Source organism: Mustela putorius, unplaced genomic scaffold (genome assembly GCF_011764305.1).
Source record: "Mustela putorius furo isolate JIRA1106 unplaced genomic scaffold, ASM1176430v1.1 tig00003834_pilon_pilon_pilon, whole genome shotgun sequence".
NCBI lineage: Eukaryota > Metazoa > Chordata > Mammalia > Carnivora > Mustelidae > Mustela > Mustela putorius.
The window spans coordinates 120,254,844-120,273,968 of NW_025421987.1; the positions used below are offsets into that span (position 1 = coordinate 120,254,844).

The window sequence follows — 19,125 nt, forward strand, 5'->3', positions numbered from 1 at the left end:
GATACAAAACTGGTTAATGTCCTACAAGGTAATAAAATAATACTCTTTGGTTATATTTCAGCCAGACAGAAATCTTTGCACCTATCCTTAACAAATAGATCTGTAATTTACCAGCCTTCTCCAGTCTTTACAGAGCCCATGTCCAATCAATCGTAAATAGTAGGTCAAACAAAGTTACATTTCCCAAGAATGTCAGAGGACTCTTAGGTAAGCTTGTCACAAAGCCAGTGCTTCGGAACCGTGCTGCCCCACAGAACTTTCTGCCATGATGAAGATCTTCCATACATATGGCTATCCAGTGTGGTAGCTATGAGCTACCTGTTGCTCTTGAACATTTGAAATGTGGCTAGTGCAACTGAGGAATCGATTTTTAAATTTCATTTCATTGTTACTAATTTTCATTTAAACACCTCTATGTCTTTAGTGGCTACCATTTTGGACAGCACCACTCCAATGTGCTATTAAATGGGCAGGTCTTTTTATACCTTATTTCCAATCTTGGATAATATTTTTCTACATACTCTATAAGTTAAATTATATTTTAAATATTGTAATGAGCTAAATATGCGGGAAAGAAGTGGAAAAGACTTTCTTGAGAAGACCTCATTCTTCCCTGAATCTTATCATTTCTTTTGCAAGCGTAGTGCATCTGATATTGGGTTTCTTGATAGTGGGCTCACCTGAAATTTTTCTGACCAGCAAGGGAACTGCTTATGAAGTTAAGCCTGTTTGGAGGGAACCCATCTCTGCATTATGTTTTCCAAGTGAATTAGCTTGGTATTCATTTTTCCTTCAGCAAGATAATAATGGTCGTGTCTAGTTTTGATTAAAAGGGGCTTTCTGATTTGAAACAAAGGGAGAGCTGACTATTAATATTTCACAAGGATTTTAAGGCTCAAATACGTTGACTTTTCAGCTTCCATCACTTCATGAGTCAGACCAAGCAATCAGTGCATTGATAAGGCTGGCTTTGATTTCTCATGAAACTTGGTAGTTTTACTTAGTCTTCTCATCTTCTCACTTGCTTGCAGGGCTTTTTCCGCAGAAGTATTCAGAAGAACATGATTTACACTTGTCACCGAGATAAGAACTGTGTTATTAACAAAGTCACCAGGAATCGATGCCAATACTGTCGACTCCAGAAGTGCTTTGAAGTGGGAATGTCCAAAGAATGTAAGTGGAGGCTCAAAAAACTTTTTTTCTGTCATTGTCTTATCTATAAATATGATTTGCTCAGCTTCCAAAATCAAGTCGTGGAGGACATAGTATGTGGAACTCGACCTGACACTCAGGATAGATTGCCAAGGCTAGGTGTAAAAAGAGGTGGTAGGAAAACAGAACTGTGGGGATTTTCAGATTAAACTTGAGTAGCAGTTGGGGAAAAAGGCAGGAGCTGTGTTGTTGATGGCAGATTTGTATCCCAAAGCGGTACTAACTCCCTGGGGGTTTCAGAGCCACTGGTAACTCAGATATATCACATAGCCACTTAGAGACTCCCATTTCCCCATCCTGACAGTACGAACAAAAAGTTTTGCCTGTATCTGGGAGAACAAAATGAGACGAGAGGCATGAATATTAACAGTAGTAATAACCAGCCCTTTTTCAGAGGGAAGGGGGCATAAAACTTCTGTTGTGGGAGAAATATTTAGAAACTCGGTGCATTGGCATTTTTCCAAACTTGATTTAGCTTTTTTTCCTCTCAGCCACCCCCTCCTCGAAATAATTAAACGTTTTTTAATGCAAAGGAGAACATTTTAGTAAATTAAAAACTAGTGGTCCATAAACATCTGATAATGGGGACTTGAAATATACATTATTTAATGCAGACAGTGTGTACACTACAAAAAACTTCATTACTTGCATTTCTCTCTTTGGTCCTTTCACGTGGGGGGGACGGGAAATTGACGGGCAAATGGCTTGGCTCAGGCAGGCCAAAGAAAGACATACGGTTGTGTGCATGGCGAAGCACCTAATGTGATTTCTGCTTCCTCATTCAGCCCATGACTTGGGGATTTGTTGAAGGCAGACTGTGAGTGAGGCACCGGGCTTATGGTGTGAGGGGGTGCTAGTGATGCCTCAGACATGTTCCCTTACCTGTAAGATATGAGACAAAAAGCGAGGTACTGGGACCTGGATGGCTGAGTCGATTAAGTGACTGACTGTTGATTTCCGCTCAGATCATGATCTCAGGGTTGTGAGAGGGAGCCAGCCCTTCATCAGCCTCTGCTATCAGTGGGGAGTCTGCTTGCGATTCTTTCTCCCTCTTCCTCTGCCCATCCACCCCGCACCCCCCCCCATGCTTTCCCACTCCCTCTCTCTTTTAAAAAAAAAAAAAAAAGCCGGGTACTTCAGCCACAATCTTACAGGCTGGCTCAAAGATGCATGTTACAGGACAAGGGCTCTTGGATTTTGGAACTGGGACATGTGGCCATTGGATGGTGGGGAGACTGAGGAGGGAATGGCCCTAGAGCCAGGCAGCACTGCCCTGAGGGTGCTCAGGTGGTCTACTGGCTTTTTCTTGGAGTAGCTTCTAGAGGATGTTGCCCAACATCCATCCCATCCTTCACCTTTCCTAAATGTACCCAGGGTTTAATATGCTTTTCCACTTCTTGGGTTTCTATACTTGAGGAAAAACAGCAGGATTGGGAACAATTCAGCTGACTCAAGCCGAGCATCCTATTGTGTCCCAACCTGTCATATTCTATTACTGGTTCATGGTGTGAATATGTAACCTAGGCCAGTCTAATAAGAATGAGTTCAGAACTTGTGCTTAGTAGCCATGAAAGAGAGAAAGATAAATTAGACTTCATCAAAATAAGAAATGTCTACTCTTCAATGGTTACTATGAAATGAATGAAAACACAAGGCACACACTAGGAGAAAGTATTTACAAATTGCACATCTGATTCAGGACTCATATCTAGAATATATGAATCTCTAAAAACTCAATAAATAGAAAGCAAATAACCCAATTAAAAAAAACAAACAAACACAAGTGCCCTTCAAAAATGCCAAGATTATGAATGGCAAAGACAAGACTGAAAGGCTGTTCCAGATTAAGAGAGACATGCAAGTTATATGCAATGCATAAACCAGATTGGATCCTGGGTCAGAGGAGAAAACAGCTGTAAAGGACATTATTGGGACAGTGAGTGAAATCCGAATATGGACTGTAGATTATAGCAATAATATACAACAGTATATTATTATATACTAAGAACTGTGAATTAGATGAAGGGTGTACAGGGGTTCTCATTCTTGTAACTTCTGAGCAAATTTGAAATTTTATCTTGATAAAATTACCTAAACAGCACCCAAGACATGTGCTTAGAATATTAGGACAATTTCTGATGCATGTGAACAAGGAACCAAGTAGCCCCAAGGGCCCATAGTAGCTAGCCTTCAACTCCAAGGGAAGTCACTTCTAGGACAAAGCAGGCACTACAGTTGGAAGAGTGGAAGGATAGTAGAAATTGGGCCCTGAATGGCATTATCGAATTGCTAAACCAGCCAGCCCTAAATCTCCACCTCCAGCTAATTTGATTATATTTTGCAAAGAGGTGCCTATTAAAGCAGTTGAGGTTGGGGATTTATTTGTATTTGGGATGCTGATGAACAAGAATGGACTGGGTCATCAGACATGGAGGGATCCTGCCATCCCTCCTGGGAGGGGTTTTTTTTCCCTCCAGAAAGTTCTATGTGTGGATGATGGGTCAGTTGACACATTTCAGCCAGTTCTCTTTGATCCCTCCAAACTTTAGAGCTATTGAATTACTTGAAATCAATAAATGTGAAGATGCAGAGCTAATATTCACTTAGCTTAGGCCCCCCAACCCTACCATGGAAGAGAAAATCATGACATTGCCCTGAAATAGCCAGATTTTTGTGCATACGTAAGTGAGGCCCACAGGATGATCCCTTGACACTCCATTTTTGGTCTGACATTCTGTAGACAAGACTGTCACACTGCAGTTCTGTGGGAGAATTTTAGTCTAGGCTGAAATTATAAATGAGTAAGCCAGATGTGGACTCAGGGTAAATCAGTACTTTTGCATTTATTTTGTGTGGGCTGGAGACCCATTTCCTGCTTACATTACTTAAAACCCATATCCTGCTGCTCTGTAAAAACTGGCAGCTTGGTTGCCAATTAAAAAAAAATAATGTTTACACCCACAGGAAAACTCTAGTTTCAGCCCTCAAGGAACTTATCACCTTAATTAGATTTAAAAATATAGAAATGAGAAGAAAATGGGATCATTATGCCCAAGTATACAAAAATAAATATATTTTCCTTAGAAGGAAATTGAAGAGAAAGGAATAAACACTTGGAGTATAGAGACTGAGGGTCTAATAGGATATTTTTAAAGTTGAAACAGAAAGAAGCAGGAAAATACGAGAATTGGTAACCAATTATACCACAGTATTCGCAACTGAAACGAATCCAAGCATAATAGAGACTCATAGAATGTTAGAACTGAAAAGGGATCTTAGAGATTGATTTTCACTCACCTCTCTCACTTGACATCCAAGCACACTGGGACCCAGAAAGATGAAACGGTTTTCCCAGCAATCCCCAACTGGCTGAAGCCAGAACCAAGATTACAGTTCAGCTCTTTGCACTTCTGGCCCTGCTTTCTTGGAGGTACCAAGATTAGCAAGATTTGCATTCAATTCTTGCCATAGGTCATGAGGACTCAGTATGTGTCAGAACTTTGGGGATGCAAGTGACAGAAAACTCAGCTCAGAAAACTTGACATAAGCTTAAAACATCGGCACAGGTACCTGGACAGTCCAGAGTAACCCATATGCATCCAATGGCTTGCGTACCTTTTCAGGGAATGGTTCGCCTTTGCCTCCCACAGCTATTTTTTACCGTGTTGATTTTGTTTCCGGGAAGATTTTATAAATGGCTACTAAAGATGCCACTAATAGCTGTGCCTAATAGTCTACCTGACAGAAAGAGAGGCTCGGGTCCTCATCATTCCATCAGTGCCTAGGACCTGGTTCTCTGGCCTCACTTGGGTCACGTGCCCCGTCTATCTGTCTCACCTTAGGGATGGTGGAGGGGTGGATCACTGTGATTGGCTAGGTCTGGATCACGTGCCAATCCCTGGAGCCCCTCATGGAGGTTGACCCTGCCCAAACCAGGTGCGCTATGGGTGTGGGAGGAAAGCATCCCTAAGTGGGGAATCGGAAAGACAAGGTAAAAATTTACTCCATGCTCAGAAAGACCCATCAAGTCCCACGGTGCTGTTGTTCTTATTCTTTGTACTGTTGAAGGAAAGAAGGAAACCTAAGAATCCTATTATAGTAATAGCTAACATAGACTCGGTGTTTTCTATAGGCCAGGCACTACTTAACCATTTTTATTTTATTTTATTTATTTATTTGACAGAGAGAGAGAGAGAGATCAAGATCACAAGTAGGCAGAGAGGCAGGCAGAGAGAGGGGGAAGCAGGCTCCCCGCTGAGCAGGGAGCCCATTGTGGGACTCGATCCCAGAACTCTGAGATCATGACCTGAGCCAAAGGCAAAGGCTTAACCCACTGAGCCACCCAGGTACCCTTACTTAACCATTTTTAATACTTTGTCCCATTTGATCCTAACAACAACCCTGTGAAATAGATTAGATATAATCCCTTCCTTCCCCTTTTTTGGGCAGAAATGGAAGCTCAAGTACAGAGAGGTTAATTAGTTTGGGGTAACACACTTAGTAAGGGGCAGTGCTGGGATTTGGATCCCGGTAATAATAAATGCTACATGCCATAAAAAGCAGCTTTTAAAACTCTGACTTTCCTTTTTGATGCTATTGCAAGTGGTTAGTTAAACAATAATCACACTCCTTGTTGCATAGCAGAGACGTATACTCTAGAAAATTATGTGCAGATTTAATTTTTATGGCTTAAATTTGGTTTTCGATGAATAAGGGGATAAGCATGATTATTTCTTCACGTTTCTGTTCTGTAAATGTTGGTGGGTATACCTTGTATTTTCCAAGGGCTTTGTAAAACTAGGGGAACCTTTTTGCAGAGGAATCGCTATTTGTCAAAGCACAGAATTTGAAAGTGGTAGCAGCAAGTGAAAAAAATCGATTTTCAGCAGCATTCTAAAAGTGGTACAAAAATTTATGGAGAACTTGGGGAGGAGGCAAAGGAAGCAGAATGACTCAAAGTTGAATGATGAGTTTCTGCCAGTGGGGTGGGAGGCTCGAAACAATGTCACCAGAGGAAAGTATGTGGCCCTAAAATAAGAAATAAAAAAGAGAATAAAGGAAGACATAAAATTTGGGATTGTGAAAGAGATGTCCGGACAAGCTTATGAGACAGATAAACCACTAATTGTCCATGATGGGGAAGGAGAAGGTTTAAGACGATGCCACACAGAGACCGTAGGAGTTTAGAAAGCCTGACCATGTGCATTTGGGTCAGTTACAGAAATCCAAATGAATAGCTCAAGTCCTTAAGCCAGGGATCAGGAAACTTTGCTAAAAGGGTCAAATAAGAAAATATTTTTGGCTTTGTGGGCTGTGTGATCTCTGTGTCTGTCACTATATCCCAGAAGGAACCATAGAAAGTACATAAGCAAAGATTGGTTGTGTTCCAATTAAACTGTTTACAAAAACAAGCAGAGGACTGGGTTTGACCCAAAGGCCACACTTTGCCTACTTCTGCTTTAGGTGGTTCACCTAGTGGTCACGTGTGCCACTTATGGTTGCTCTGTGATCTCATGCTCAGCTCATCTCCCACTGTCATCTGCTCCTCTCCTACCAGTAGAAGCCCCAGCTTCCAGCCCTACTGGGCCATGCTGACCCACGAGCCTCACGGCTCCATGTTTCTCTGGAGGCTGTGACCTGGAACTGACTGTCTACTCCCTTCTCTTTCAGATGAGCCCCAGAAGCTGGCAGAAATGTCATTTTTCTCTGGGCAGCCTCCCTGAACCCCAACCTGTACTCCACGTCATTCATTCTTCCCCATGTTCCTCTAGTACTTTGAATATACCCCCACAAACTGCAGACTCACTACTGTGTGATTCTTCACACACTGCTGAGGCTCCCTGGCTAGACTGATCATAAACTCCTAAAAGGGGTGCCTGGGTGGCTCAGTGGGTTAAGCCTCTGCCTTCGGCTCGGGTCATGATCTCAGGGTCGAGTCCTACATCGGGCTTTCCGCTCAGCAGGGAGCTTGCTTCCCCCTCTCTCTCTGCCTGCCTCTCTGCCTACTTGTGATCTCTCTCTCTCTCTCTCTCTCTCTGTCAAATAAATAAATAAATAAATCTTTAAAAAAAAAAAAAAAACCTCCTAAAAGGCAAGGCAAACATCATGTCTTCCTCACCTTATAGCCCTGATATTAGCATGATGTCCAGTGAAGTTAGACTTGTCAAGTGGTTAAATGTGACTATTTATTTAAATTTTAAGTGGGTTCTCCCCCCAACAAGGGACTTGAACTCATGATCCTGGGATCAGGAGTCCAGTGCTCACCGACTGAGCCAGACAGGTGCCCCTGGCTGTTGTAAAAGACAACCAAATCCAACATCTCCCTGTCTTTCCTTCCTGATAAAGTGCCAGGCCCAAAACAGTTGTGGGTATGCACGCCCGTATTCCTCCCTCGGGCCTTCACTTACCGGCTATGGACCCAGAACAAGTTGTGCAACTTCGTTGGGGTTGTGTTTTCTACCCGAGTAAAAGGAACTTTAGTATTGACTGGCGGCCTGGGCATGATGTGAGAACTAATGCTTTTAATCCTGTTTAGACAACAGTGTTTCTCCAATCAGCTTCCTCTTGCCAGTTCTCTCCCCCAGAGGATATTAGATCTCCTGGTGGATTTGCTGTGGAAAATGGCTGAGCTGAACAGGCAGCTGTGTAACTGTGCATGGCACAAGCCCACAAAGGTGGAGAGGCTAACATGGACAAGGGGCAGGACTGGGGGCTCACTTGGCCAGTTCTAGGCCATTAGATTGCTCACTGACAAGGAGGAGGATCCAGGGATGGGCTAGATATCGGGGTCAGGAGGCCAATAGGAAAATGAAAGATACAAAGTCGGCCAGAATCGAGATTCGTGTGCCATGATAAAGGGGAAATAGTGGGCTCTGGATGCTTCTGATATTCGACCAGGTTCCCCTGGGCCTCTGGCCTTCCAGATGGGATGCTCTCACTCCACATCTGTAACAGAAACACTACGGGGGTTACTGTGCCTGCCACCCCCGTTCTATTTCTTTTCTTTCTGAAAACCACTGGCCACTAATTCACAAAGGAACCTCTTCAAATTGCCTTTGAGCTTATGTTTATGTGGGCCATGCTTTGGAGTGGTGGGCAAAACATGTCTTTGATTTTGCTTGAGAACGCTGTTCCGTGTTAATTTCACAGCAGTCCCCCCGCCCCGTGGCAGCTGCATAAGTATATTTGTAGAATCAAGCAGTTGAATAATCTCTGAATTTGGGAATCCCTAAGTGCTCATTGACACCTTCTCATTTGGGGCATATTGAGCTTAAAAACAGCTTTTTATAAAGTCTCTAAATCCTGATTTCTCTGTTGGACATGAATGTCCCCATGGGTTGATTGGCTAGAATGAATGTGCTTTGCATGGACACTTTGATACCACCATGAGAGGTTTCTGTTGTTCTGTGTTTTGTTTCCCCTTTACTGTTAAACTTTCATTAAAACAAACCTTTTGGACTAAAGGTACTTAACCTCAGTTAAAATCACTTCTGTTGAGGCACAAATTATATCGATGTGCTCATTAGTTCTATGGCTGGATTTTACTGGCTTTAGAATGAGAAAATTCATATTGTAGGTTGCCCTGTGTGCTTGGGAAATTACATAAAAATCATCATCAGGGCACTTAATGTCTTTCTAATTTTAGTTTATTTCTTCATTTGTTCCCATGTTACGTCCTGGCTTGTTACTGTGTTCCCAAGGGTCAGCGTGAGGGTCTGTTCTGCCCTATGGAGAGGCAGCATTAACCCCGCGTGTCTCCTTTCTGCCCCATGCACACCCAAATCTCCACAGAGCCCCCCAGAAGTAAATGGAAGGCTGGAAACTATATTTTTGTATCTAAAAACATTGCGGAAGCTGGAAAGTAAAAATCTGCTGTCCCTTTCCACTTGCCAAATGTTACTGTTTTCCTGCATCTGTTTGGGAGATTAAAAAAACCCAATTCCGTTTGGGCACTGGCAGCCTGGTGATGTCAGTGCCACTGTGGGACTTCAGGCCCATTAACACTCAGACTGCAAAGGAAGTATTAAAATTCCTTCAGCTTTACTAACACATTTCTCCCTGCAGCCTGGCTCCTGGAAAAGGGACGCTCAGCACATTCTCACCTCAGAGAAAGGAGAAATTTCCGTGACACAGTAGGACAGAGCCGAGCCAAGGGAATAAAGGGCTGAGCCTGAGCTGGGTTCGAATCCAACCTTGCCCTCTGGCAGCCTCATCCTTGGCAAGAGGTGTCATTTTGTTTCAAGTTCAAGGAGCTCACCTACAAGGTAGAACAAGCTTGCTCACCTTTGGGAGGGCGATGCATTTAGCACCCTGTGTGGCACACAGTAGGTGCTAAGTAATGATCGCTGTTCTCCCAGGGAGATTCTTCCTCTGATGGTGACAAGGCTCCGTTCTGTGCTCTGCCGTTGCTGCTGCCACAGCTGCTTTTTATTTTAATAACTACACAGCCCAGTTCCTTCTCTAGGAGAAAAGCGAAGGGCAGAGGCTCTCGTCATTTTGAATTGTTTATAACACCACCGTCTAGATATACAGCCCCAAATATTATGTCACAGCATTAAAAATAAAGCTTGCAGGCATAGTTTCTAAAATAAATATCCGCCTTCCTCAGCTCCTGGAAACTGGAAGGCAGATGGCTCATTTGCCCAGAGATGCTGGGACATGTGTAATCAGAGAATGGGGTGGGATCCTGGTATCGTGGAACCCAACTCCATGGGGAAAACCGAACTGGGGTGTTAGAAAGGACGCCTGGGCCTCTCCCTGCACCAGTCAGCTCAAGGTGAGGCCATCGGGGTGTCCCGGGCAGTGTCTGCTTAGCACCTGATCACCAAGGAAGCAAAGTGTCTTTCAGTCCTTGCTTCCACTTTTGTTTGTCCCTAGGGTACATTCCATCTCTCCCCACCCTTTATATGGGACTCTGTGGCCCACCTTCTCCAAGTCCCTCATCTCCCTCCTCCCAACCAAATCTTACCCCTGGCCTACTTGTGCAGTCAGCCACATGGCAAGAGGGACATGGGTGGTAAGAGGGCAGTTGTTGGTTCCAGAGTGCTTCCAGAAGCGGAGTCTCCCACGACGTTGGGTCATCCCATGCGGCAGGTAGAACAGGAATAGTATTTGGATCCTGGGGGTCCTGACATTCGGAGAGGCTAAGAGACTTGACTGCCGTCACCCTGTTGGCTTTAAAGCATGGTCCTCATTCCCATTCCCGGGAGCTTTTCAACTACACTTTGCTTCTCTAACCACACTGTTCTGGTGTGGATTTAATGCCACCCGGCTAGTTTCAGTATCTCACCCATCTTTGCTCCCCAATCACATTTTCTGTTGTGTATGATTTAATTACACGAAGGTACAAGTTCAGTACAGGGTTTTCCCCAGCGTAAATTCTGTACACAGCCTGCAAAACCTAATTTGGGGGAGCACTAAACTTCATATACGATCATACCAAATCAGAGAGTGATAAAGTGAGCCCTTTTCTGTATTTGTTTGATATTCGTATTACTGATGAGAAAATCTCAGTTCGGTGCTGGTACATCCTTAGTTCATACCTTTTAAGCCTTTGCTACTCCCTCTTCTTAACAGAGAGAAGACAGGCAGCCATACCTAGTTCAGATGAAATTTTATTTCAGAGGGGGATGAACGTTTCTAAATGGCCAGTCAGTACGTATTTGAGGCCGTACATGCCCCTCACAGTGTGTGTTGCTACTACTTGACTCTCCCACGGCTGCACAAAAGCCTTACGAAAGAGAGTGGTTTTGTTCCAGTAAAACTTTACTGAGGCAGTCAACCTGAAAACCTTGTTTATTTGTTACTCTTAACTCCTATTTATGTCAGACAATATTGCTTTTACTTTCACAGCAGTAATATAATCTGTAAATTTTATTTAAGCAAAACAAACAAACAAACAAACAAAAAACTCAATGTAGATAGAAATCCCAAGAGTAGAGTGGCCTATCTGTGAAATATCACGAGAGGGGTTTTACATGTTAGTTGGTCGGGGGTTCCTGTATCTTGACAGGAATGGAACAGACTCGGAGGGAGCCTCAACCCCTTCCAGAGCCCCTGTGTCATGTCTCAGTTGTTGGTCAGTAGCTCACTGACCTGCCTTTGTCTGGCTCCGGCCCCCTCAGCTCGTTCACCATCCCCACGGCTCAAGGATGGGCCGCTGAGTCTTGCTTTTCCTCTGGCTTCGGTCCTGTCCTGACACAACAAAGGGTCACTGAAGGGGTGGATCCGTCCTGGTGGGATTTCAAGGATCAGGTGAACTGGTGGAGGGAATATGAGGAACAGGGCAGACCTCAAGTTGCACTGTTAACTCCCCCCTCCGAAGAGCAGCAGGGAAAGGGAAAGTGTTGTGGCTTGAAGCACAGACTGGAGGGACAACTGATTCTGATCCTGGCCCACCTCTCACATAGCGCTGTGTGATCTCTGTCAGGTGACTTAGCATCCCTGTGCCTCTGGTTCCTAGTCTGTGGCACCGAGAGGATGATAATACCTATCTCGTATACGTGTGGGAAGGAATTCCTGAATTGCTTTATGGCGGGAACTAAAGGCATTTCTTCGCTGAGCATTAGCTCTCGCTCTTCCTTCTGCTCAGATAATGATCCATTCTGGCCTCCAAAACGTGGCCTTATAGGAGAGTCCTTTGTGATCATACAGAACAGCTGATGCTCCCTACGGTCCTGTGGTCCTTTAACCAAAACAGCCAAACAGAAGACTCTTAAATTTGACATTTGTCCTTGGGGCTCAAGCCTAATACCCACAAAGCAAAGTGACATCTCTGAGCCAGATAATCCCATGCCCTTCATGGCCCTTCCTCACTGACAGAATCCGTTCCAAGTGTATCAGCACGGGCAGCGCCCTGCACAGCTGGCTCAGCCTGCCCCAGCCTGCCCAGGACACTGATCTCCTGTCATGCTCCCCAAAACTCGAGTCACCGCAGACTACTCAGCATGCCTTTCATGGGAGGCAGCCTCGGGGTGTGTGTGTGTGCTGCCCTTTCTGCCTGTGATGCTCATCCCCGGCTTTACCTCCCACTTCTCTTTCAAGCCACCTTTCTCCTAAGTATGCACCGCCCCCTTCTCTAATAACAGGAAGCAGGTGTGGGTCACCCTCAGCTCTCAACGGTGTGACATGTTACACTATGGCACATCTGTTGGATGAGTCGGAAAGTCAGACTTGCTTTTGTGTCCAGGAGGTAGGTAGGGGTATGTGTGTGTGTGTGTGTCTGTATATGAGGGAGAGTAAGAAAACGTTACACGTGTTCTGTACGCTCACTGTGAGCATCCTGAGGGCAGGCACAGAGCCTCATTCCTACCTGTGTCCCCAACTGGAAACCTAGTACCTTGTACCTCATAGATGTTTCTGGAATGAACTGGAGGCGAAGAGCAATTGAGGAGTAGAAATTCTGAATCAGGAAGTTTCGTCTGATCTTTCCAAGAGTTAGAGATCTAAATCTGGTCCCACGGACACGATGAGCCTGTTTTTCCCTTTTCCCTTTTGCGTCCTTCCCTCAGCATGTACCATACGAATTCTAGCACATAATCCCGTGCATGACAAGAAGCCTCACTGTTGTCTGGGTCCATGGTGGAAGTAACCAGATGGAGCTTGTAAATAAGTCCAGACAGGGAAGATGCGCTCCCTCTCAAAACTGTACACACTTACACACCATATTTCATCAAATCTATAATTTGTTAAGGCACACTATTATTTTATGTGCCACTAAAAACAAAACAGCAGCAATTAAACGAGGACATGCCAAAGATCGAGAGACAGGTGGCAATTTCAGAGAGGGAGAGAGGGAGAAACCAGATACTAGCTCTGTAAGAAAAGGCAGCATCTCCCATTCTGGGCTGGAAATATTCTATGTTTCCATCTCGAGCTATTTGTCATTCTGCTTTAAATAGACATTGATAAAACCTCAGTGCCCAAAGACAATCCCCGGCCCAGAGTTGACTGAATAAATATGCAAGTGCTTCTAAAATAGCTGGCAGAGAGCCCTTTGTTTGGAAACAAATGTCTCCGTGAAAATAGCAACCCGAAATTTCCCCGCAGTCCCTGTGTTCCGGGGCGATGAACATGGCCCTTTAAGTACCTTCTCCCAGTGACAGCAATTCTCTGGAGGGTGGCTACCTAAATTGCTCAATAAATCCGTGCATAGAGTACGGTCTGAATTTGCTCTTCCTGGAGTGGTATTGAGCACTTAAACCAGTTTCCTCTCCCTCTGCTATCGAAAAATATTAACTCTCACAGTTAGGTTATTTCTCTCATCTGTCTCCCTTTAAAGCTGGAAAACAAAGAGTTGAGCAATTATGCGATGAACTAGATTAATGGAGACAGGCGTCTTTTTATACTGGGACCGAGGAGAACGAGCACCCTATTTCCTCACGAGGAAGAACGTTTTCGCCCCCAAATGCACACTTGATCGTTCCAGCACTTCATTCCGCCGACATAAAATACCTACCTGACTTTTAGATATTTCTGATGGTTTTATCGTGAGGATAATTTTAGGGCAGAAATGTTCTGTTTTGATGTTGGAGAAAGCAAGTCTTCTATTTTTCTTGTTTTTTAGGGCGGGGTGTTTTATGACATTGCTTGGTCAGGCTTATAAAACAGTGTTTTGATTCAGCAACATTGTTTAAATCCGTTTTAAAATAGCACTAAGGAATTCCACTGGCCTTTCAAAATGGATCCACTTAGGAGCGGGTCATATGATACAGCTCTTCCAAAGGGAAAGATAAAAGTTGCCTCCAGTAAACTCTGTTGGCTCAGGGGATTGAACGAGGACAGGAAGAGAATCAAGTGCAAAATGTAATGAGTGAAGGATTCCCACTTTGTGTCCTGGAAGTGGAGGGACAAAGTGCTTGAGCAATTTTAGACTAAATGGAAACTTGGCTCAGGCGCCCTTGGACTCTGAGCTCTCAGAAATGTGAAAATATGCAGGCTCAGAATGTACTCCCCGCCCCCCACCAGGGGATGTGGCCCAGTGAGTTATTTCTGGAAGAGAGACCTCAGGACTTCCTCCTGCCTCCTGGGGCTGAGCAAACTCTTGGAGATGGCTTTCCCCACATTCCCCAGTATGCTGATGCGATCCAGAGCTACACAATGCGAAGCCCCATTTTGTTTTTTACAAACAGTGCCTTTTACAAGGCTTCGTGTACCTAAATAATAGAATTATGTCCATGAAATTGAAATGTGGTCCTTTCCTCCGCCCGAAAGTCTGACATTCAAAGGACGGACAACACCAAGTGTTGACGAGTGTGAAGCAACGGGAACTCTCTTACGTGGCTGGTGGAAGTATATAATCGAGCCAAAGTTTGTCAATATCTCCTAAAGGTAAACATACCAGGGTAGCTTGGTAATTCTAGTCCTGGGAACATCTTCAAAAGAAATGCGTGTGTAGACCCACCAAAAGTTAGATAAAAGAATGTCGACAGCAGCTTATTCACAACAACCAAACACTAGAAACCACCCATATATCCATCAGCTGTAGAATGTGTAAATAAATTTTGACATAGTCAAATAAAGGAATATGCACAGCAAAAAAAAAAAAAAAAAAAAACAACGGAGCCATACACCTAGTAGTCCTACTACTAGGTGCAGCAGCATGGGTGAATCTCATAGGCATAATGTTGAATAAAAGAACTCAGAATAAAAGAGAACGTTCTTCATAATTCCATTCATATAAATATTAAAAATGAACAAAACTAATCCGTGTGATGGAGGGGAGTGCAGTGGTCACTCTTGGGGCTCGGAAGGGGCACCTGGAAGCCTCATGATGTGCTGGACATTTTAATCCTTAACTGGTGTATACTTAACTGTGTCTATAATGTCTTAACCTCAGTTAAAAAGAAAAAAAAAAGGATGGAGATGTGGAAGGAGTGTTGGAGAGCATCATGCCATCCCGTGCATACAGAAATTGTGTTATCACAGATGAGAAGTGTAATATCCTCTCATTAAAAGAATCCCCCTCCCTTTCAACACATTAAATTATCTCCAGAAAATGTATTGACCTTTCTGCCTTTGCCTTTTCTTTTCATTTGGGACCTTTTCCAGTTGCAGCTTTGAATGCGTAAGGAGCACCAGAGATGGGATGTTATCCCTGATTTACTTTGAGTTTTCCTGTGGATGGTTATGTAATACCTGTAATCCCATCAACGCACCTAAAGAGCTTCTCCCTTTGGTGCCATGCACTGCAAATTAATAGCCCGTGGATCCATTTACAGCTTGTTGTGTTTTGGAAAACGGTTTCAGCCATCAAATGGTAAAACGGCTTTTAAAAAGATGAGAGTGGTTATTTTTAAATGTTAAATTAGCAGTCGTGTCAATAATTCCTCGCAGATATGTAAGAAGACCAACATTGATTTATGAATCTGTGTAGATTTGAGCTGAATAATTAGCCGACTGTCCCTTTTTTCCATAATGCAAAAAAAAAAAAATCAAAATAAAAGGTCTTTTCATTTTGATTAATTCATTACAGGCTAATAGGACTTTAGTAAGTGACCAAATTGAGACTGGTTTAAGAATTTAACAAGAATGTTTGATAGAATAGAAAACATACTTTTTTCCCCCTTCTTTTCTCTTCTCTTTTCTTCTTGCTTTCACAGCCATCAGAGTCATTTCTCTGTGAGACTGTTCAGATTGAAAGAAAGAGCTCTAGATTTACAGAAAGCCTGTCTTAATTTCCTTGTCCTTTTTATTAGTTTTAAAAAGTATTTAATATATACTGACAGCAGAAAAGAAGACAGTAAAAATTGCTATCCTTTCCTAATGCCCATTGGCAGTCCAACAATTAATTCAGCCTCAGAAATTTAGATATGAAGACATCGGTTTGGTGGGATGGATGGTACATTAGAGTTAATTTAGGGTATAGAATATGACTTTAAACATATCAAAACTAATGGAAGTAGCATTTCTGTAAATTGATAAATATAAACTCTGACCCTTTTTATAGAGATATATTTAGCTCTCAATGCCATCTTCAAAGAATGCAAAGGTGTTTTATTTTTTTTAATTTTTCATTTTTTATTAACATATAATGTATTATTAGCCCCCGGGGTACAGGTCTGTGAATCGCCAGGTTTACACACTTCACAGCACTCACCATAGCACATACCCTCCCCAATGTCCATAATGCCACCACCCTCTCCCTACCCACCTCCCCCCAGCAGCCCTCAGTTTGTTTTGTGTGATTAAGAGTCTCTTATGGTTTGTCTCCCTCCAGATGCCATCTTGTTTCATTTTTTCCTTCCCTACTCCCCAAACCCCACACTTTGCCTCTCAACTTCCTCATATCAGGGAGGTTGTATGATAATTGTCTTTCTCTGATTGGTTTATTTTGCTCAGCATAGTACCTTCTAGTTCCATCCATGTCGTGGCAAATGGCAAGATTTCAAGAATGCAAAGGCGTTTTAAAAAGTATTATTAGAGACCTCTGGGTGGCTCACTTGGTTAGGTATCTGACTCTTGGTTTCAGCTCAGGTCATGATCTCATGGTTCATGAGATTGAGCCCCACAGTGGGCTCTGCCCTCAGCAGGGTGTCTGCTTAAAGATCCCCTCTCCCTCCCTCCACTTGTTCATGCTCTCTCAGTCTCTCTCTCTAAATTTTTTTTAAAAGATTTTTTAAATTTATGTATTTGACAGACAGAGATCACAAGTAGGCAGAGAGAGAGAGGAGAAAGCAGGCTTCCCAAGGAGTGGAGAGCCTGATGTGGGGCTCCATCCCAGGACCCTGGGATCATGACCTGAACCTAAGGCAGAGGCTTTAACCCACTGAGGCACCCAGGTGCCCCTGTCTCTCTCTAAATTTTTTAAAAACATATTGTTTCTAAAAGTATTTTTTAAAAGATTACAACTCAACAATAAGACAACCCATTTTTAAATGGGCAATAGATTTGAAGAGACTTTTATTTAAGATTTATTTTTCAGAGAGAGCGAGCAAGTGAGTTCAAGCAGGGGGAGCAGCAGGCAGAGGGAGAAGTAGGCTTCCCACTGGGCGGGGAGCCCTATGTGGGACTCTATCCCAGGACCCTGCAATCATGACTTGAGCCCAAGGCAGACACTTAACCAACTGAGCTACCTAGGTATCCCTTAAAGAGATATTTTAGGAAAAAAGTTAAACTAATGGTCAATAAGCACATGAAATAATCCTCACATCATTGATCATTGGGGAAATACAAATCAAAATCACAGTAGGTATCACTCCACACCCACATCAAAAAGACAGTAACAGAGCTGCCATCTTGCATCCCCACGTGTGTGCACCTAATCTCAGCTGGTCCGCCCAAGACCCCCTGAGCGTCAACCCTAGTCCCCTGCGCGGTCCCATTTCCGCTCCAACAAGATGAAAGAAACTATCATGAACCAGGAGAAACTCGCCAAACTGCAAGCACAAGTGCGCGTTGGTGGGAAAGGAACTGCTCGCCAAAAGATGAAGGTGGTTCATAGTACAGCTACAGCAGATGATAAAAAACTTCAGTTCTCCTTAAAGAAGTTAGGGGTAAACAATATCTCTGGTATTGAAGAAGTGGCTATGTTCACAAACCAAGGAACAGTGATCCACTTTAACAACCCCAAAGTTCAGGCATCGCTGGCAGCGAACACTTTCACCATTACAGGCCATGCTGAGACAAAGCAGCTGACAGAAATGCTACCCAGTATCTTAAACCAACTTGGTGCAGACAGTCTGACTAGTTTAAGAAGACTGGCTGAAGCTCTGCCCAAACAATCTGTGGATGGAAAAGCACTACTTGCTACCGGAGAGGATGATGATGATGAAGTTCCAGATCTTGTTGAGAATTTTGATGAAGCTTCCAAGAATGAAGCAAACTGAATTGAGTCAATTTCTGAAGAAGATAAAACTTAAAGAAGTTACTGGGAGCTGCTATTTTATATTATGACTACTTTTTAAAATTTTGTTCATGGATCTGATAAAATCTAGATCTTTAATATTTTTAAGCCCAAGCCCCTTGGACACTGCAGCTCTTTTCAGTTTTTGCTTATACACAATTCATTCTTTGCAGCTTATTAAGCTGAAGAAGCCTGGGAATAAAGTTTGAAATAAGATTAATAAAGTTCTTTGCCTAGGGAAAAAAAAAAGACAGTAACAGATACTGGCAAAGATAAGCAGAAATTTGGACCCTTACACACTGCTGGTGGGAGTGTAAAGTGGTGGTAAAATGGTGAAGCCACTTTAGAAAACAGTTTTGTCATTCCTCAAAAAATTAAACACAGAGCTTACCGTATAAGCCATCCGTTCTCTTATGTGTTTACCTGAGAGAAATGAGAACACGCATCCCCATAAAAACTTGAGAGGAATGTTAGCGCATTATTCATAATAGCCGCAAAGTAGAAACACCCGAAATGTCAATTAAGGGAGAGACAAATAGTACTTCCATGCAGTGGATTACTCCGCCATAAAAAGGAATGATGTACTGATAACGTGGTACAACATGGAAGACCCTGGAAGACATTATGCTTGGTCAAAGAAGCCAGCCTTGAGAGGCTACAGACTACAAATTCACCTACATAAAATGTTCAGAATAGGCAGATTTCTAGAATAGTAGTAGTTCCCAGGGGCTGGAGAGATTGGGGAATGGAGAGTGACTGCTAATGTGTTTCTCTTGAGGGAGGAAATATTACAGCTTCAGGAAAATATTAAAAACTACTGAATTTCACACTTTCAAAAGTATGAGGATGTGAATTGTATCTTAATTTAAAAAACAACTACCAATATATATTAGGCTGACTAACTTAAGGGAAAAGAGGAAAATGAGCTTTAAAGTCAGATGAGGTCACTGAGGTATATGTATATTAGACAAGGGTCCCATTTGGTTTGGTGTTCTTGGTAGAGCAAAACAGGGATGAAGTCAGTAGCAGGATTCTTGGTGTCCACAAGATGAAAACAGCCTCATTATGCT

The 19,125-nt window shown here is 43.2% G+C and overlaps 2 protein-coding genes across 4 annotated transcripts in view; both read left to right on the plus strand.

Annotated features, from left to right (window-relative positions):
* The window catches only part of RARB (retinoic acid receptor beta), a 195,122-nt gene that overhangs the window by 97,518 nt on the left and 78,479 nt on the right, over positions 1-19,125 (plus strand). For all 3 annotated transcript variants that reach the window (XM_004754348.3, XM_004754347.3, XM_004754351.3), the window contains exon 3: positions 1,032-1,173. In XM_004754348.3, coding sequence (XP_004754405.1) covers positions 1,032-1,173 — 142 coding nt within the window. The remainder of the gene's footprint in view (positions 1-1,031; positions 1,174-19,125) is intronic.
* On the plus strand, positions 17,526-18,053 carry LOC101671636 (transcription factor BTF3-like). Its single transcript, XM_045088978.1, has one exon. The coding sequence runs from the start codon at positions 17,550-17,552 to the stop codon at positions 18,036-18,038; it is 489 nt and encodes a 162-aa protein (XP_044944913.1). The 5' UTR covers positions 17,526-17,549; the 3' UTR covers positions 18,039-18,053.